The sequence below is a fragment of the Sparus aurata genome, chromosome 9 (assembly GCF_900880675.1).
Source record: "Sparus aurata chromosome 9, fSpaAur1.1, whole genome shotgun sequence".
NCBI classification, from domain to species: domain Eukaryota; kingdom Metazoa; phylum Chordata; class Actinopteri; order Spariformes; family Sparidae; genus Sparus; species Sparus aurata.
The window spans coordinates 30,956,742-30,978,582 of NC_044195.1; the positions used below are offsets into that span (position 1 = coordinate 30,956,742).

Here is a 21,841-nt window from a genome sequence, read left to right on the forward strand (position 1 = left end):
TGACAGGAGGGTATGTGAGTTTGTTATTGAGAGACGAATTTTGGTTATCAGAGTCTTTTTCTGAAGTCTTGAAAAGAGGGGTCGTCTTATAATCAGGGTATGCCTATATTCGGGTCAATACGGTATATGTCATAAGCAGCTTGTACAGTCGACGTATACATTCGTGTTTATCTGGTGAGAACAGGCGTGACACGAGGACTTGTCTGTGTAAATCGAACCATTTTCAGCTTACACAGATTTAGCTTAATGCTAACGTCTGTACAGTCCGTTTACTGGCTGCTTTGGGAGCTTTTGTTGGCTCTGTACATTTCTGCAAGCCAGAGATTAGATACATTTGTACGTGTCTTACGTGTCATATCAACATTTCTGCAATAAACGTCATATCATGTTCAGATAACATGTTTATCGTCTGATTGCTAGCCGTGTTAGCGTGTGACGACGACACCACTTCAGCCAAGACATGATCAAAACATATTCGGATACTCTGACTGACTGTTTGGTGCAAACCGTTAAAATAAAAGGCGTGCAGGAGAAAACAGGTTCACAGACTGCCAACTGCGTTAACCTGACTAATCCATAAACAAATGTTTACAACCAATTGAAAGAGTTTCATAAATTAACCGGCAAGAGTTGAGATAAGATCCGTCCGAGGCTCCCAGACATCAGACTGATCACTCTGATGAGTTTATTAGGTTTGTTAAATCATTATCAGCACTTGTCTCTGGACTGCAGCCTGTCATGGACTCATGGTGTTTATTATATTGCTCTTTTAATATTTTCAATAAACTTCACTGCACGTCTGTAGCGTCATAAAAACCATATATAGCCTTCAGTCTGGTTCAGGGTCAAAGGTTAAGTGTTCAAAGCAGCTGAGGGTCAAACTGCAGCTATAAGGTGTTGAATCTTATCCAGAAGACAAATCTTTAAGATGCATATTCTTAATTCTCCTTCAGTCAGACGGTATATGAGGAGCGTACAGTTTACATACTGAAAGTAGGGAAAGTGAGAAGCTTCCCCTCCAGAGCCAAATGTGTAATTACATCTTGGTGTAGTTAGTTTCTATTTAGGCACACGCGGGACTATATTTGCACTCGGGGGGGGTAACATTTGAGAGCCGGTTTGACTTCTTAATTAGAGACCTTCAAAATGTGGGTGGCACCGTGAAATCCTACCGGGATACACATTTCCAAGACTTCCAAAAGACGTACTCGAGTTCCCAGGGTCAAACCTAAAGGAGCTCCTCTATATACAACATGACCCACATAATCTATGACAGGGTGCCGAGTCCAGAGAGAAGGAGACACATTACACTACAGTCAGTTCTGAACAACAGAGGTTAGAGACTAATGAGGTTAATATTTGATCAACTCTTAATTATCCAAAGGCACCAAAACATTGTCTCAAAGCACAGAGGAGCATATGATGATCCATTCAGACTGTAACTGTACTTTTCCATCTTAGTTTCCCATGTCTGGCCCTTTATTTTAGGACCAATGGATGGCCGCTTAATCGTTCTGCCTTTAAAATGAAAAATGCACCAATTGCAACATTCCTGATTGATCATTTGTGCATTGTATACTGGTATCAGGGACGATGGTGAAAAGGGAAAGAGTCTGCAGTTAAAAGTTGGATCAGACAATAGAGATTTTCCCTAAACACACAACCACAACACATCCTGTCGTCCACTCGAATATCGTCCCTGTCTCTGTTCCACTTCATGTTCGTGTCGACTCCTGCGGCGAAACACTCCGGCAGCAGAGGGAATGATGGCAGAATGCAGTAAAGACTCTCACACTGAGCTCAAACTGAAAGGAGGACACGTAAACTAGGTAGGTAACGTAAAGTGTTTGGTTTCTGAACAGCTGGTCAGAGTCCGATGTCAGTCCAAAACTCAAAGACGTCCCATTAGTAGTCATTAAAACTGAATAAAAAACAAAACACCTCACATTTGAGCAACTGAAACTTGTGCATCAGCGCTCGATAAACATTATTATTATTAAATTTAAAAAATGTCAAGACTGATGGTTTAGTCACGTCCTGAAAATGAAATGTTTTTCAGAAGATTGTAACTGTGCAGCGCTCTGATATTTTCCACTACAGCCGCTGTGACTAACTATTTTGACGAGCGATTAATCGTTTAAGTCATTCTCCAAGAAGAAAAATGTCAAACATCTGCTGCTTTTTCTTCATCATTCATGATCGTAAATGAAAAGTCTTTGGTTTTTTTGGTTTGTTGTTTGGACAGATGAAGTCATTTGAAAACGTCACTTTGGACCGTGAAGAGCATTTGTCAGTTTTCTGACATTTAATAGACGAAACGATTATTCCGAAAGATTGTGAAATGATCAGCGGCATGAAAGCATGAAAAAAGTATTTAGCCGCAGTCATATTTTCCATGTTTTCTTGTATAATTCCCAAGAGACGGAGTCCGCTGAGCTCACACTACGTATCTCAGACATGCTGGATGTGACAGGAGTCACATGGAATGCTCTCATAGTCGTGAAATTCAAAACACACTCGGGCCGTTTGCTGGATAAGCATAAAAGCCATGTGCGTGTCCATCAGGACGGCGCTCCCAGCACGTGAGTCCCCTGTAAACAACACTCCTGGGCCACATGGGAAGGAGCAGGACTTCCATATTGGGTGTGAAAGCGCCGAGGCCGGAGAAGTCGGGTTAGGCTTTACCTTGTTAGGAAGTCGGAGCTTTGGAGAGTAAACAGAGCAGAAACGTTCCTGGTGGAGGGGAAGGAAGAAAGAGGCGGGAGAGGAGGAAGAAGGGGACGGAAGACGAGGAGAGAAAAGGAAGATGTTGGGGGGGGGAGGAGGATGAGTAATAGAGTGGGGGCGCGACAATCTGCTCACATCAATCAGGGTGTAAATGAGAAGACAGCGGGGAGGATGATGAGGAGACGATGAGGAGTGTGGAGCACCAGTTGCTATCTGACTCCGAGTCTGTGGTATGCTGCGCAACATCAGAGGTGGGTGTGTGACGGAGGCCGGCTGATTTCCTTCCCCTCGGTCCCCTCGGAGTCCACGAGTGTGTGGTCCCACCGGACTGGGCTGGACCCCCTTTACAACACAATCAGAGGGCAGGGCTGCAGAGTTTCCTCTTCCTCCTCCCCCCCCCCTCCTCTCTCTCCTCACTCTCACTCTCTGCATCCCTCTCTCCTCCGCGGGAACAATCGCGAACACGTGAGCAGCGACACGTGTACGTACAGCGTACCGACGGACACACACCGACTCTCAGGACGCCTTGCGCTCCACTGAAGGCCAAAACCACCTGCTGCGATTATATTTTTAACATAGTGCCGTTTTCCCAGCATCCTCATCCTTATATAACTTACTTATGTTACTCGGGGCGGACTTACAGGGGTTTACTTTCTACTTAATTCTTGCATGTAATGTCAATTTTATAGCCGAGGTTCTGTTTTCTAAGGCTTGTGGCATTTTTTCATTAACCTTGTGAGCTTGGGACACTAAATACTGATGATTTGAGGGTTTTTTCATGAAAAAAAGGAAAGATTTTGGGCTTTACTATACATCCAAAGATTTACAGAACACAGGAAATAACTTTATTGGGATGAAGAATCTGTTTTTCAAGGGATTTATACTGATTAGTATAAAAAGTAAAAGCTAATAGTCGTGGTTTTGGTCATTTATGTTGTCTTGCTCATGTGACAGGATGGACATATTTCTAGGATTGTTCCACTATGATTTCCCATCATGCTTTAAGATGATGTAAATACAGTATAATGGTGTCTTGTCAGAAAGCCGGCTGTTGTCATGGATACAGGCAACATGCCAGACGGATGCAGGCATCACAGGACGAGCGCCGATTGAAGAATCAAGTTTTTACACTTCCTGTTTGGATTCATTACGTTAAGACAGAAGGTCTGAGGTGGTGACACATCTTTAGAAACTTCAGATGAGACGAACTTTTAATTTTAATTTAATGAGGCTCCTGTTCCTCAGTTGTTGTTATCAGTAGATGGACCTCGTGTGTGTTGAAGCTACAGTAGAGCCACAGACCTTCAGCTCATGTAATAACTCCACTGAAACAGGTATTAGAGGATCTCAGCGGCACAAAAGAGGCTGCAAACATCTGATGCCTCTACATGACTGATCTCTGTAGTATTAACAGTAGGACTTACTGACACTCAGTCAACACTATCCATCTCTTGACTCATGCAGGGGTGTCATCATCCAGCCCACGCATCCCTCCCTGCCAGTGTTGGGTTTCTGCGGGTGAAGCTCCACCTTCACCCAGCCGCTGAGGATTTCCTAACACGGGGAGATTCCCCGAAAACACTGCAGAATGAATCCTGACCGAGAGTTCCCATGAACTCGTTCTGTGTGTGTGTGTGTGTGTGTGTGTGTCATGTGTTTGCTCCGGCCTGACAAAACAGGACTTCTGTTTGTTTACGTCCCCCGTCTGTTTTAAGTGCCTGTGAGGATTAGTCTGACTTTTGTTTGGTTGAGGCAGCTGTTTCCTTTGATTCAGGCTGCAGCTACAGAAAAACACAGCAAATCAGGCCGCAAGCATGACGAGAGCGTGTGTGACAGGAACGTCCGCAATGTGCACTCACATGTTCAGCTTTGAGGTTTTTCGATGAAAACTTTGGAAACCTGCACTGGAGGTGCAGCGGCAGATGTGGCTGCACAGCTGGATGGAGGCATTTCATTTGGAAACACAGAACTCTGCTGCCCCCTGGTGGCTGAAATAAGAGCTGCAGCTGAGAGCTCAGTGAATCCATCCTTTATCTTCTCTGCCTGTAATTATTATTGGTTGAATTGGAAGATGTCGACTGATGGTTTCATGACCTATCAGCTCAAAACACTATCACATAGAGGACGAAAATAAATTCTGTTCTGGAGCTGTAAATCTGCTCAGTGTAAAGTGTGATCTAGTCTTTTCCACCACTTATTTACTACTAATTATTATACTAACTCCCCTGTCTTGTGTAAAATAGAGTCCAGAGTTTTTCCAGGACTTCTAGATGTTTGAATATGTTCCTAGATGAACATTCCAGGCTGCCACGGTGGAGAGGAGATCGTGTGGCTCCTGGATCCACAATCTGTCGTTGTAATCTGCATATTCTGATGTTGCAGTCCGGTTCTGTTCTGTGCACGCCACATCTGTTGCATGTCTGTCCAGTCTGGGGGAGAAGGACCACTGAGGCGATGGGATTTGTGATTCCGGTCTATGTAAATAAAATGTGAACTGATCTAAGCTCAGTGTTTCTATGATGATTTTCAAGGACTGAATAATCTTGGATATGTGACCAAAAAGCTCCAAAACATCTTTGCAAGATCAAGATCAAGTCTGTACGTGAAAAGATTGTCAGCAGTGAGGAGAATATTTGTAGTATTTAACGAAAAAAGGAAACAATCGCAGTTCATTTGCAAAAAATCTGAACTCTGTGACTTTATCTTTATTTATCTGTGTCTGAGTGAGCTTTTAAAAGGTTTACATATGCTTCCCTTTTCTTGATTTGTACATAGCAGTCACCGTTGTAAGACGTCTCATTTCTCTAGAACAGTATGGGGGTGAGAGTGGATGTCTCTCTAATAAAGACAATGGATGGACGCCTAAATCTGCTGCACTATAGATCCAATTAATCTCAATCATCCCCAAGTTCATCACAGTTTTACCTGCAGGTCGCTGCAGTGTTTCAGCTCATCCAGCAGGTGGCTCCCTAACTGCACGAACTGCTCCGGAGCTGTCGGCGTGGAGGTCTGTGTTGATACTGTAAGATTCACAGTCCGTGCATGTTATGGTTTAATTAAGGGGGTTTTGTGAACATGTGGGACACAGATGTGCAGCTTCTCTGACGCTCAAACTGACATGGAGGCGGATGAGAGTGCAGAAAAGCTCTCGTGCGTGAAGAATTCTCTGAACTCAGCACCAACCTGTGCTCCATCCACGGCGAGCCTCCGTCATCCGGCAGCGGTCATGGAAAGTCACTGTCCGCTCAGTTTAGCGGATCAGTTTAATGATATTAGACGTGCAGACAGTCACCATCCATCATCCACAGAAAACCAGTGGTCATCTTCATCCATCTGCTCCACCTATTACAGTAATGACTTCTGCTGAAGGGAGGCAGGCAAAACAGGGATGGTGACCAACTGCTGTGGATTTATTAGATATATGTGTGCGTCTGCAAGTGTGATGTCAGACAAGTCGTCAGCCTGCTTTTATATTCTGCAGTAACGTTTGACGATAATGGAAATCTTTACAGCTATGATGAATTCCTGAAAGCTAAATCCTTTCCAGTGAAATACAGAGAATTTGTTTCTGTTGTAAAGGCTGTTCCTGCTGGTATGATTGAGTTAATAAAATGTCACTTAAATTACCAAAAAGTTAATGTTCAGACAACTTCTCTAAAAGTTGATGGGGTTGACATAATGGATAGAAAATGTACAAACAAACATCTAAGGAAAGTATTTCAGAGACAAAATAAGTTTTCCCCCAGAGGAAAGTTTTTTTGGGATTCGCAGTTGGTTGATATACACTGGCGTAAAGCATGGTTGTGTCCCTCTCAATTCTGCATTTCTAATAAGATTAGAGAAGTTCATTTTAAAATCTTACATAATATTTACCCTTGTAACAGATCAATTTCTAGGTTTGCGAAAGCGGATGAAATGTGCACTTTTTGTGGAGATGAGCCAGAGACAATTTTGCATTTGCTTTGTATTTGCCCATTGTCATCTATATTTTGGAGGGACATGGAAAAGTTTATCTACAATAAAACTAAACAGAACGTAACAATTAGACCCAAAGATATTATTTCAAAATTTGAATATAGTGACAAATCAATTTGCTTCACAGTAAACCTCATGATTTTAATAGGTAAATTCCACATTCACAAGAGTACATTTTCCAAGTCCCTCCCAAACTTTAATGTCTTCACAAATGAGTTTATTTTTTATATCGATACCTTGAAACTGTTGCCAAATAAGAAAAGTGAACGCACACTATTATACCTAAAGTCATTTTCACTTACCCCCAAATAAGAAATGCCTTATATACATTTATCAGTGTCTGTTCTGTCTGAATGTCTGTACTTTTTGCAAATGTTAAATAAAGATTTTCATTGAAAAAAAAAATAAATAAATAAATATTCTGCAGTAACACAATGGTTTCACAACTTGAGGGACAGTTCACCCCAAAATCTAAAGATGTCCGCCTTCTGTTCAGTGTGATGGAACTGGACGGCGCAGGTTGGGGTGTTCAAAACATCGAAAAAAACTCAACTGTGTCTCTTTCAGGAAATCACAACCTGGTTCCTCAAGATAATCCACAGGCCTTGAACTATTTTCTTTCCGTATCATTGCACAGACGGAAGCGTGCATCTACTCATCAGGCCTCCTGCCAGGCTGCAAATCCAACTGTCAAAGTGAAATGACTTTTATTTGATCAATGCCGTGCGATAACATTTGGGAAGTCTGGAAGAAGCTAAATCAGGAGTTAGCCAGCCTGGTCGCTGGAAGTCTCTACGCAGCACCGAAGATCTGGGTTATAATCTGAGTCTAAACGCAGGAAGTCAAGCGTTTGGGTTTCAGGTGCACCTGAGCAGTTTTTTTAAGGAATGAACAAGGCTCCATGTTTGCATGTTTCTTTCTGCGCTGTGATGTGTTTCAAAGGTCCAGTAGAAAGAAACAGTTCCTACATGAAGCTGCTCTGTGGATTATCTCGTGTAACCAGGTTGTGATTTCTGGAAAGACGCGTTGCTGTTGAGTTTTTTCAAATGTTTATCGTTCTGACACTTTGAGCACCACCAGAAAAACATGCGCGTTGGATTGTAAGCTGAACTCTCTCTCTGATATTAGTGCATGGAACTGAATCTCTATCAGCAGCCGGTTCTGCGTGTGCGATTGTGTTTTAACCCTGATTGTGCTTTGTTGCATACCAGCTGTGTGAGCTCAGCAGTCAAGAACAGAGCCATGATAACCTTCACACACACACACACACACACATGCCTGCCACTGTGGTGTGTCTCCAGCTAGTCTTTGAAGGTCTGTGTTTACAATGACTGGCGGTGTGGTCGCCTCCAGAACGAGCACAGAGAGCAGGAGCTTCACCCTCGGCATTAAAAAAACACGTCCAACTCATTTTTGCAGATTTGTCTGAAGGTGATTTGAATCTTTCTTTGTTTGACACCTTTGCAAAAGCTAAACACAGCAGCTGTGAGACGTAGAAGACAACAGTTACGAACTCTATCAAGTAGTAAATCACGTGTGAGCAGAATCTCAGTGGCAGCAGCTCTCTGCTGACCCGCCTCTGCACACAAACCATCTATTTAACCTGAACTGCGCCACACTGAATGGATATAAAAGCCAGTTCCTGCCCCTCGGGCCAAGTTCTCCAAAAATACCCTTCGACAGAAGGCTGTGTTTTTTTTTTTTTTTACTGGAAAACTGCGGCCCTGACCTGCGTCAACACGCTATTGTCGAGGCAGCGAACACCTTGTATCCTGGCAACCGCTGAGGAGAGAGGAAGTCCACGAGCTGGTGTCATTACGAGGCCATGTGACCGCGCTGTGTTAGTAAACAAGAGCGGCGGAGGGGAAGTGCAGCAGGACGGAGGGAGAGGCTGGATCCTGCACAGGACTGCTCCTCTGCACACATCTCTGCTGTAATGTCCACCGTTACTTCATATACTCACACAAAACTATTCTACTTTATTTGCCACAAACTTCAGCTTTATCAACGTGGAAACTGATCTTTAAATTTGACAAACCTGTGACTCAGGGTACAAAGATTTTAAGGTCCCATGAGGGAAACCTGAAGGAGCGCGACTTCAGCTCTCTATCGTTGAGTGTTCAGGGTCTTTATCATCCAGCGTGATTCTTGTGTGTCCTCTGCGGGCTTGTAAGTAAAATGTTGAGTTCAGAGAGGCCGTAACACTTCACAGTCGCCTCTTATCTTCGACCACAAGCGGCTTTCTCTGGAGCTGGCTGTTGTTTTGTAGACACAAGATCGTATCACATCCTTCGCTTTTTGGTGTTCGGGGCCCCTAATGCTCGAATAAAGTCCCAACTTGCTCGGGTCGACGTTTGAAATGTAATCACTGCTCCGAAAACCAAAACAAGCAACATAATTTGCATTTCGGGAAACTCGCAGGATAAAACTCTTTTGTTTGATTGCTTAGATTACAGCTGAAGGCCCACGGAGGGAATGTGTAATAACCGCTGAGACTTGCCGGGACAAGGACCCTGGCAGGATCTGTTGCAACATCCATCAGTGGGCCAAACGAGAGGTCACCTGGGGTCAGCCGGGGTCGTCTTTGTGTCAGGGATCGGTCAGTTAAATGACAGAGGAGGGCGAAAGAAGCCTCAGAAAGGCTAAGGGTTAACAGCTTCTCAATTTCCTTAATGGTGTTCACTAAAGAGGGAATGTGGACGACTTATGACGATGAGTGATTTGCGCTGTTAGACTGATTCACTAAATATCTATAAGATATTAATCTAAAATGTACAAATGAGGGTAGCCAGCTGGTATCAAGCGAGCGTTTCACACCTCTTACTGTTTTTCCCGTCTCTGCAGATGCCAGTCGGGTGAGATTCAATTAGTACAAATGTGAAGCAACAAACAATCGCAGGAAAAGTAGCCGAGAGTCGATGACCGACTGTAACGCGCTCGCCGCGCAGATAAGCCTCCACATCTGTCGCTCCGAGCGAAATCGAAAGAATATGCGACCCGCGGTTCCTCTCGACACGTCATGTAGTAGTGGAAATGTCTGCTTTCAGACTGATAACGTCAAATGAAACCATGCGGAAATGGGCTGGATGTTTGGTTTGGCACGCGAGGGGGGAACACTCAGCTTACTGCTTCCCCCAGAACCACCTGACACGGGACGGGTAGATGTTTGAAGGGCACGGCTTTGAAAAAACAAGAAACATTCTCAGTGTGTTGGTATCTTTTGGACCTTAAAGGCGGTTCGACAGAGGGACATTTTGTTCTTGGGTGGTTCTGTTTGCCAACCCTCACGCTGGGACAATGGTTAATTCGACACTGGGATAAAACAACCACCTTGTTATTAAAGTAATGAGAAATCGACCCAAGTCATAATTTCTTCCCTTTTTAACGGATTTGTTGGATTTTGGACTGATGTTGTTTATTCCAGTAAAGTTGAACGGGCTGTTCCCATCAGTGTGTTCTGGATGAATACTGCTCAGCTGTGTTCAGACAGTTACTGAAGCTCTCTCATAAAACGACGGCACCTGGGAACCTTCGTTTGTGCGACCTGATTTATAAGAGAAATAAACCGTCGTGACAAGGCTGCGTTTCAGTCCATTCTGATTAAATTTACCTCGGTGTGATTGGCTCTCGCTGCTCCACCTCGCCACGTCTGGGTTTGCTCATGTGCATGAGTGATTTGAAATGAGCAGCAGACATCAGCCACTCTCTCTGTCTCTCTTTCTCTGTCTTATCATTTATTAAACCCACATTTTGGTCAAAACTAGAAGCAACTAGCAAAATGGAGTGCCCGGGTCAAAGGCTCCAGACATGCAGAGGTGCAAAGTAGTCCAAGTGCTGCAGTTGTTGAGAGTTGGACACATTAAGACCAGTTCACTTGTTCTGGGAAGTACAACACAGCCTTTCAGAAACAGTTGCGTAACGTCTTCTTTGGCTCTAAGAGCAGCTTTATCAAGTCTTACAGTCTGGAGATCTATTACAGAAATGTATTATAAACTGTGTGCAGGGAGGCTAAAAAGCGGCTGTTTTCCAGGCAGAGATGGCTGAATAAAAGATGCTATCAGGCTACAAATCATATTTGGAAACGTAGGATCCAACGTGACATGTTTATGGACCGACAGTCAGGATATCTCGGCCTCAGCTGCATCAGTTGTGACCGTTCTGACTATCTCTATAAAGCGACACTCATATCTTTATGTTAAATATGAAGCTATACTGCTGGTTAGCTTAGCTTCACACAAAGACTTTAATTATGACTATTTCCATCTTGTTTTTAATTTTGGAGCCAAAACTGACAGTAATTGGACGAGAAGGTGGAACTGTCCATCTGTCGGGTTCTAGTGGTAGCCTCTAGTTAATCGGTTTAAAAAGTTGCCCGAAAGCATTGTCTATTATACTCAAAATGGGCTAATATATACTAAATTATCATTATGCTGTGTTGTAGAAGACTTTTGACAATGACTCAGACCATAAACTCACTAAAAAACTCTTTACGGAGGTAATAAATCAAGTTAGAAGTAGGGTAATTTTCTCATAAGCTTACATACAATCAGACTTCTTTATGAAACCAGTGGAATTCAGCATCGGCTTCACATTTCAGACCTAGAAGCTCCGTCCATATTTTATACAGTAAGAAAAGCAGTGTTGTGCTGCCCTCTCTGGTGAAAAGTGTACAACCTGTGGCTACACCCGACAGTGTTGGAGCGAACATCAGTGCTGCACGGTGAACATTTAAACGGCTACAGCAAAAGAAAGATCTTCAAAAGGATTCTGAAAACAGCTGCAGAAGAAAGTTGGACATGTCAGAGTTTTAGGGACAGGTGACTGACCTCGGCAGATGAGTCCGTCCTGGGTGATGGTCTGTTTACAAGCGCTGCAGTGCTTCGCCTTCTTGAACGTCTTCACCCGGAATGTGTGGGAATGAAGCGCCTCCAACTCCTCCGGCTGCAGAAAGCAAAACAACAACAAAAGACAAAGGAGGTGTTAAAATGTTGTGACCTGACGGGACTTCAGTGAGTCCAGGTGCTGTGAGTCATCGGGGGGGATTTTTATTTTTTTTCGCAGGTGCAGGTGTTTCGCAAAAGAGAAAACATTCTTAGTTCATCTGAAGTTCATAAAATCAACACCTGGCTGCTCACATAAATGACATAAACTCGTGCTCACGCTTATCTCAGATTTGACCCTTTGTGCAGATCTTTACAGGCGGATCAGGACGATGTTCTGTAGCTCAAAACACCACATAAAACCTGAAATCATTGGCAGAAACAAAATAAAACCAAGGGGAAAAAAAGGAGAATCACTGTTGTTTTCCTTCTTTCTTTCACCCTCTTCCTCCCTCTTTTGTCCTGTCATCTCCTTCCCCTCCTTGCAGGTGTGTTATGTAACTCTGCAGAAACTCTAACCTCCCAGTTAAACATCCGTCTGGGTCCGTCTGCAGCCTGCTGTTTGTCCTCCGCTGTGAACCCATCAGTCCTGTTCCTGCCGGCTTTGTAAACTCAGCGGAGAGCAAACCAGAAAAAGTCAAGCTTTGGAAGTTTGGTCGCTTCCTGCGGCGTCTTTTTTGAGAAACCTGCATCGTGTTTCCATCTACCCCCCTAATGACGGGCGGTGGGGGGAAATGTGACATCATTTTTTGTGGTGTGTTTGCTCAGCTGGGCCCCGCTTTTTACTTTAAAGTTCGGCCTGATGGGAGCAGTGGTCCAATCAATAAACCCCCCCCCCCCCCCCCCCCCACATCAGCTGGCTTACCAAAATTTTTATATCATAGTTATTATGTAGTAAAGTTCTGAGCCACAGGATTTTATATTGCATCAGATAAAGTGGAAGTCCTGCGGAAGCCCGGAGGGGCGAGAGAAAACTTCCAAGTCTGAACTAAATCATTTTTTCTTTCATGTTTATGACTTGAGATCTGGTGTTTTTTATATTTAACTTCTTTATTGACTTTTCATTACAAATGCCAATGCACAACCAGTGTGCAAATATAAACATTGCAGCCAAGATTAAGTCGACTTTTTAAGAAAATAAAACAAACCTGACGGTAACAAGCAAAAGTAGGTGTAAAAGAAACCTAATTCTTTTTTTTTAATTACAAAATGAATACAAAATAATAAATAAAACAAAATAAAATAATAATTAAAAATAATAATCATGGTCATAAAATGGATAATGTAAAAATGATAAATAATAAGATGCACATTCTTGACAGTTAAATTCATCACAAACCAATGTTGCATGACTATTCCTTAAACCTACATAGAAGAAAAGGTGCGTAGGGGAGTGTACAGGTATAAGCCAATTCAAACTTTTTTTCTCTCTCTCTTTTTTATCTTAAAAAATTGTCACGAAAAAAAAAAAAAAAGTGTTTTACCAAGATGGGAGGGAAAAATGTTCTTTCTCCTCCTAAAAAGTTTTTTTTCTCCTGGAATCTTAACCTGACGACCCTTTTTACACTCAAGTCATAAACACAGGAGAGAAAATATCATCAGATAGATCAGACTGAAACACACTTGCCCCTCTGGGCTTCCGTAGAATGTCACAGAACACATCAACAGAGACAGTGTCAGTGAGACAAAGAATATAAATGTTATTGGACATCTGAGAAACATTTTTAGCTCATCAATCAATACATAATCAAACACCAGAAGTGAAAGCGACATTATAAACACCTCCAACACATAAAACATCTTCAAGGTGCCTAAATGCCCCTTTATGTAATGTGTTCTGAGCAGGCTTAAAGAGAAAACGTGTGTGTTTTCAAGGCAGGAAGTGCCAGTTTAGCGTGGCGTCCAGACATGAGGCTTCCATTAAGTGTGCATGCTGGACAGGGGCTGAAAGTGGCCATGTGGTTGGCATATTGGGGAACTTCTCACAGGAATTCTCATATGTGAAGACCATCTCAGAGCATGGCAGGGAATATACTCCGAAAGATTCCCCCGTCCGCCAACCACAGTAACCTTATAACCATTAATGACCAACTTCTTTTCCCTTCTCGTCAATCCTAAAAGGCAACGTGTTGGAAAAGCGGCTTAGGGTGTGTAATCAAAGCACAGTCCCAACGCATGAATGATAAACCAGACGGAGTATCTGTTAGACCGTCCTCACTCCTCAAATCACTGGCTGTCCTGTTATTAGCAGAAGGAACTGACTGAGCAGAATTAAAGGAAAGCCCCTCGTCTGTTTCCCATGATGCCTCATTTCCAGGCAGTGCAGATGTGTCATTACTCATCACGTTTTGTTATATTCTACATCTAATTACACTGTAAATCTATGAAGAACAATGAAGTTTACTAGTTATGGGAATTTGTGCTCAGCCAGGGGAACACAGCTGTGTAACGTCAACTTAAAAGGAGATCTTTCAAGTGTGAGAAGCAAAATTTGCTGAGGTTAAGACATTTTTAACAGATTGACTGTGTTACAGAGGGTGATGGAGTTTCAAGGACGCTAGTGTTTATCGGGTAGATAGCTCTAACAAAAGACACTTTGGAGTTGCATCATGATCATCATTTCACAAGACTGGCAGAGAAAGTGCAGGCAAAATTTGAGCGCAAACACCAGTCATGTTCATTGTTTACGTTCATTATGATAACATTAGACGTTTTCTTGGAGTTGGATATGATAAGCGATGACACCAATTTACTCTGCTCTTTAGCAGCTTGCTAACTCAGTAGCACGAAGCACACAGCCCCTGACCAAAAGAACAAGCGAGCAGCAGCAACAGTGACGGACTGCTGTTCAGCTGCTAACCATGTAGCACAAAGCAAACAGCCCCTGAGCCAAAGAACGAGTGAGAAGCAGGCAGCAGCAAGAGTGACGGACTGTAGTTCAGCTGCTAACCATGTAGCACAAAGCAAACAGCCCCTGAGCCAAAGAACGAGTGAGGAGCAGGCAGCAGCAAGAGTGACGGACTGTCGTTCAGCTGGTAGACGAGTACCACAAAGCACACTGCCCCTGAGCCCAACAAAAGACCCGCTGCAGCAGCAACACACTCCTGTCGCTGCTAATGTTAGCACAAAGCACACACCCAGAGTAACCGTCGCACTTGATTGGGCAGAGGTACATTTGTGACGGCTCTCTTGCTTGTGTTTACTGTCTGTAGTCAGACAGTGGCTCTAAAGGGAGGATGTGGGTTACTTAAAAAGTTTGCTTTTGCTGGTTTCTACAGTCGTACCAACCACAGCTGTAAGATAAAAGAATGTTTAACATCTTTATCATAGCAACCAAATTAATTTTATTAGTATCACTTATTAGAGTGACATGCCAAGATCTGCATGTTAATATGCTCAGAATTACAATGCTAACATGCTAATGTTCAGCACCTGAGTTTAGCAATTTTGCATTCTGAAATGTTCTAGTTAGCCCTGAATACAAAGCACAACAGAGGATGATGGGCATGTTAATAATTTTGCAGGCATTTGGTCATGAATTACTGGACAAATTTTAAAAATGTCAAACTCATGGTGGCGCTAGAGGAAAAGTTGGACATTTATCAAGAAGATGATGAACAAATATCTCCGTAAAACCACTTTCTGAGATAACATTGTGCTGTGAATAATCTGTATAACTGTATAATTACATATTAATTATTCATTTACGATTCTCTAAATTGGTGCCTTTCCATAATTCATGATCTCATTTGAAGATTTAGAGACTCAAACAGACGGTTATGATCCCTCATGTTTATCAAGCTCTATGTGACAGTTCACTGTTTGTGTTTTACAGCCACATGGCAACAGCAGGACAGCCGACCCTTCATTCCATCTCCCGGCTACGCCTTACCACTACATAACGTGATTAGCTTAATCTGGTTAGGCTGAAATAATGACCGTGGCTGTGCAGGCCGCGCCATGTTGGCAAGGGGGCTTTACTGGGGCGGGCTGGAGGTCTCTGCCTGGCATCAGCGTTATCCACGGCGCCGCCGTGCCAAAGCTCCGACCGGCACCTGCTGGGTTTTGGAGTCTTGATATGGATTCAGGGGATCGTGAAGGGGCGATAAGTGGGTTTAATGGTGCTCTGGGTGTGTGTATCTGTCAGTCAGCCTGTATTTTGGGGGTTTAAGTCGACGTCAAAATGACACCGACCTCTGTGGGAATCGATACCTCTGGTGCTCGCGCTGTGTTTTGAGCAAAATACAATCCTCGGGTTTCACTTCCAGGCTGTTTAAGCACCGACTGTCAACATGAAAGGAGTCAGAGCTGTCAGCAGAACGAATATGACCCGGCCACAGGCAAGTGTGAGAGAATCACCCCTCTTTAATCGCTCTAACCGCATCATCCAAAACACTCATTAAGTCCACAGGAATGACGGTTTGGGTCTGCAGTGGAGTAATGTGTCTTGGAGGCAATTATCAGGCCGACGTTTTAAAGCGAGGACATTAACGGACAGCGTGCTTTTGTTCATTCTGTAAATAAGAATCAAAGAGTCGACTGACTGACAGGCGTTCATGCCGTCTTGTGCTGCTGTTTTCTGTCTGATGGTTTAATGCCCGAAACACATTTTCCAGATTCCAAATCAAATTACTTCTGCAACGTGGAGTGGACCACTTTAATCAGCCCGCGTTGCTATAGCGATAAGCAATGGGTTTTTTTTTCCACTGTGGATGCATTTTAGTCTCTCCCCTCACTTCACCGTCCTTCAGCTTAATCCCTGTTAATTTCCATGAAAAATAATCTTTTTTTTAATAAGAGAAATTGGGTTTAAAGAGTAAATTAGAGTTGTTGCATTTATTTTTTCATCCAAAGCCCATTATCACTTGTCCATACCTCTTCTGACACAGCATGTCAGAACTGAATGCTGTCTAAAAGGCTCAACACACCCACAGTTTTAATGTAGTTGTGCCTTTTTACTGTCATTAATTAATCTTGTGCTACAAAAAAATGAACAGCAGTTAATTAAACCACAAAACTCTGATTGTTTTCATAGTACAAACTGGGATCTTATTTTATTTCATTGTATTTCTTGTTCGCAGTCGTAAACCAAGACTGTCGCATCTTAATTGTACAGTGATGGAGATGTTAGCGAGTAAAGTTACGATATTGAATTGTTTTTATTGCAATGATCCTTTAAATGTGATTATCAAACAGCTGTGACAAAGATATGAAACAGAGGCAGGATATTATACAGTTTAATGATTAACTTTTAAATTTACATCGGTGCACTGAAGCTGTAAACTTCACTTGGAATATGATAATTATGAATTAGCCCCCAAAGCATCTTTTTTACTTATTACTACGTTTACAATAAATATGTCAGTAGAAATTGGAAAACAAATATGCTGACACAGTACAAAAAATTTAAAAAATCTTTCAAATATCAAGTAAAACAGAATAAAACAAATTTGCAAATCGAACCTAAAGAAAACTAAAGCTGCAACATATTAAAACATACGTTGCCGACATTTATTCCTTCACCAGAGTTTCTCTTGTCTGAATGAAGCCTTGAGGAACATTTACATGACAGACAGCTCGATGTGAATGACAAGAATCCGTCACTTTAACAGCCGGCAGTGAAACAGCTTCTGTGTCTGTAAAGGGTTTAAAACTTAACTTAAGCTTTCTGCCTCTTTCTCTCTCTCTCTCACACACACACACACACACACACACACACCTATACACTCTTGTATTAACCAGGCAGAATGTCTCAATCTAGCAGTCTATTCAGCGCGCTCTTTGACCACTCTTGAGCCTTCTCACACTCTCTCCAGCCTCGACCCATTCACACACACCGCGGCTTATCCAGCAGGACGAACATTGCGGGGGGGTCCGGTCATCCACCGGTATGCCACTCGTCCTGTTTACACATTTGTCACCCTCTTATTTTGGGAGCAGAGCGGGTGAAACGAGGCTCGAGGGGGTGTAATGCGCACAAAATTGGAATTCCTTCAACTTCGAGGGGTTTTAATTCCCGATATCAGTGGAGTGTTTCACAGGCCGACACATCCGTCTTTACAAAAGACAAACAAAAGGCAGATCTCTTCAGCGGGCCGCTCTATTTTAGTCCTCTTGCCCTCTGCAGAAATCCAGGCTTCAGTCATTTAACCTCAAAATACTGTGTAAATACTGCACAGAGTATAATATGGCGGGATGCTTCCCTTTTGTGAGCCCTTAATTGTTTCCCATCATTAGCAATGCACCCGCCGCTCACAGTTTGTTTGTTGTTTGGGGGATGGATGGAGCATTCGGGGAGTCGCTTGGGGGAGAGATGGGTGACGAGGAGAGGTGTGGGGGTGGGGAGCCCGGAATTAAAGAGTTAAAGAAAAAAAAAAAAAGAAAAAGAAACACCCCGGCAGCACATTCAGAGATGTGGCACCAGCGCTGATTATGTTCTGTTTCAAAACGTGTTGCAGGACCGTGCAAATGGCCTCGGTCCTTCGCATGCGCGTCACACTTCGGGCTCTCAAATGGGCCACAAAGGAAGGAAATGGTTTCAGACAGGCAACCGGGACCCCCGAAAGCTGGGGTCACGGTGTACACATACCCCCCTCAGCTCGGGCCCTGCAGCTCCTGGGAACAGACTCCGGTTCCCTTAGAGACGCACGCATAATCTCCTGCCTCACACTCATTAGCACACACGGGCAAAAAACAGCCACTCTCGTGCATAAAAATGTGCACACACACACACACACACACACACACACACACACATGGCAGGCCATCTCCCACACATCTCGCACTCATTTCACACAGAAGAGAAGAGACTCTGCAGCAGCATCTCCTTCCGTCCCTCCATCACAAGATTTATCTTCCCTGATTGTTTGTTAAAATGCTCCTCGTGCGTTGTCACTTTTTTTTCGTCGGGTTGTGTTTGGGTGGGCCCGTCCGCCGCCGGGCTGCAGAGCTTCTCCTAATTATCAGGAGCATTTCTGCCTTGTCATTTTTAATTTCGCAGGAATTCGAGGAACTCTCGGGGAGGTGCAGAGTTACTCCACCTTACCTTCAGCCGCGACCTCTACACTTCACATCTCACACTGATGTTTCTGACAAGACGTCCTGTCCGGCTCACCTCGCCAGTCAAAGCTGCTTACCTTCTTTTTCTTTTTCTTTTTACAAGGTGGAAGTGAATGTTAATGTCTCCATAACAAAATTGCGTTATTTAGAAATCCGGCACACTGAGAGCAGCGTTCTCAACCATCTGATGATTGCAGGTGAAACATTCACTCTCCTTTAAATCTGTTTCGGTATCCAGCGTATCTGTAGCTGCTAACTGTGACTGTGTCGTTGTTGAGCAGCTCTTTTTTTTTAACTGCTGCAACAATAAACGAGAGATGAAGTAGAGCTGCACGTTACGGTAATAACAATCATACTGCAATTATTTTTGACAGATATTATTATTGTAAAATGATTCCCAATTAGTGAGATGGATCATTTCTGCATCCACATTTTCATTTTCAACTGTTAAAACCATTTTGAGATCATGTGACAAGATTTGGGAACAAGACCGGAGCGTCTCTACAGCACTACAGCGCTGCTTTATAATCCTGTTTTCTCCAACATTTGACCTTCATCAGAATATTGCATTGGCCATATTGCAATTTCGATAATATCTGGATTAATTATGCTCTAAGTGGGCGGGAGAGAGGCTCTTTAAGCTGCACAGAGCAGCAGAGCGAGGTTGGTTCGTCGGGAGGATTACATAAAAACTTCTGAACAGATTTCACAGGAACTTGCAACAGTGCATCGGATAATATACTGTGTATTCCAGTTTCTCTGGGAGGATCTGAACACCAGACCTGGATGTCGGGAGTCTCGTGCCAAAATAAGGAGCGGCAGGAAAACAGGCAGACAGGAAAGAAAAAGATGATCGACTGGCACAGAGAGACGGAGGAAAGACCTCACGTCACACTGACTGATATCTTCATTCTGAGTTTCTGCTTTCTTGCCGCCACCATGATTCACTTTGGAATTAAATACCGCTGGCGAATGATTTAGAAAAAACAAAAAAGGATAGGAATGAAATGCATGTCTAAATCAGTGTGTTCATCTCCTGATGAATATCTATGGTTGTAGATTTAATCTGTTGACAGTGAGCAGCCTCAGCATGTGTCGGGTAATGTTACAGTACGGAGATAAACCCTTCCAGACTGCGCTGTGCAACAGACATTCCTGCTGAATAAGGTAACCGGCGGGCTGTTTTTCTCCTCAGCTTTAAAAACTCGGAGCCGTTACCTCGACCTCGTCCAGCGTGTGACTCATGCAGAGACACTGATTTCACCTCTGATTACGCCGGCATTCACTTTCAGCACTTCATTACCTCATCGACACACGGACCCGCGTTTGCATGTGGTCGGGACACACACACACACACACACACACATACACACACTCAATATAAATCCCAGGGTGCTTATAAGAATGAAAAGCACAGAGAGTCCAGGTAACGTCTGATACTTTCCAGACTTCACTGCAGCTTGTAGCTCATGTTTTGGTGATTGTGCATTTCTAAAATCTCAGCCACGAGGAAAAGACACATACAGGGTGGCAAAAAAACTAAATATAGGATTTTAAATCAAGACATACTTGAATAAACCGAGCTTTTACTTGCTGTATTTATCTGATAATCAAGTTGCTAATTACGTTGCAGATTGCATGTGACAAAAAAAGCATATTTTTAAATTAATTCATCTGCAATTAGATTGATTCAGAGGCTGAATATTGGATTTGATTGGATCAGCCAGGCCAATAATCAGTCGACTCCTAGTATACAGTATATACATGCAAATACATGTATAATAGGTTTTACTTTACTTTTAAATCAGCGTATTTTATTTATTTATAAGAAGCCAAATCACAACAAATCTCATGACACTGTTCATGAAGGCTACCAATTAATTTTTTGGTGAGTTCTGTTGGTTCAGTTCAGATTTTTAAAGTCCCACAAGAGGAAATTATTTTTTTGCGAGGTGGCATAAAAACACAGTTTATGGCAGGTAGGCTGGTTCTCTCAATGTTCAAAGCATTTCATCATAATATTTCATTCCATTCCCAACCTCTCGTATCCAAGATGCACTATCAAATAAAGCCATAAAAATGTAAAGAAGATTTTTTATATTGATCCAGACAAAAAAAAACTACATAAATGGCAGACATGTTTACTTCACAGTACGTCCTTTATGTTCTTGTGAGTAGCACAGCAAAACAACAAAATACTGCTGGCTCACACCACAAACAAATGTGCGGTATATTTAAAATATTTACTGCAAGTGGAACGCATCAGAAAAGAAAACCTGCGTCTCTGAGCAGAGCAGAGGACGTCCAACAGAAGCTTGTGTAGTTTTGTATTAAAAAAAAATCATAATCCAACAACAATAAAATAACAGTCTGGACAGAAAAGAAGAAGAAGATTTCTGGCAGGTATTCATGTGAATAATGCACAAGCTTTTATACTTAGGATATTCTTAGGATACAAACAATTCAGACATAACAAGGAAAACTCCACAGGGAACCTTTAACAACGGGCCTCAGACAGTGATCGTCACACCACTGGGTTCAATTAAAGCCATACTCAACAAAACAAAACACACCATGCGATCCTGATACCAGCTCGTTTAAAAACATGGATATCGGGGTACAGGGAGCTGCTGGGAAGTAACAGCGTCCCACTTTGTCTCGTGAGTTTAACCCAGGCTACATGTGGGAAAAAAAAGTCAGAAGTGGGTCAATTTAAGCTGAAAGAGACAGAAAGTCAGACAACAACACAGAGAGACAGACGGACGGACGAGACAGACGAGCATGAGCAGTCTGGCCTCTCTCTGTGTCGCGGCGTTTCCTACAGTCTGCATGAAGTCAGCGAGACACAGGACAGCGCTGCATCATCGCCCCCACCAATCAGAGGCTATTGTTCGTCCCCGCCGCAGCCAGAAGACCGAACGGGACCTCTCCAGTCGACTGGGTTAATCAGCGAGTTAGCACGCCGCCGCCTCTCATATGGGACACCATATGCATGGATGGACATTCAAACGGGACGCGCCGGGGTGTTCCTCTCATGTCTCCATCTGTGACCGAGTGTACGGCCGAGCGAAGACTAATTCTGAGGACTCGCGTTTCCCATATTTGGACGGAACTCCGAAAGGATCCTCTGGTCCTCTTGTTTTGTTCTACCCAGCCTCCCACTGAGCTTGTTCCCCTTTCACAAGGCAGCCATTCTTCAT

The 21,841-nt window shown here is 43.2% G+C and overlaps 1 protein-coding gene across 14 annotated transcripts in view; it reads right to left on the reverse strand.

Moving 5' to 3' along the window:
• Positions 1-21,841, reverse strand: part of tns1b (tensin 1b) — a 173,932-nt gene that overhangs the window by 108,052 nt on the left and 44,039 nt on the right. For all 14 annotated transcript variants that reach the window (XM_030427833.1, XM_030427822.1, XM_030427829.1 and 11 more), the window contains exon 2: positions 11,529-11,643. In XM_030427833.1, the coding sequence (XP_030283693.1) occupies positions 11,529-11,643 (115 nt within the window). The remainder of the gene's footprint in view (positions 1-11,528; positions 11,644-21,841) is intronic.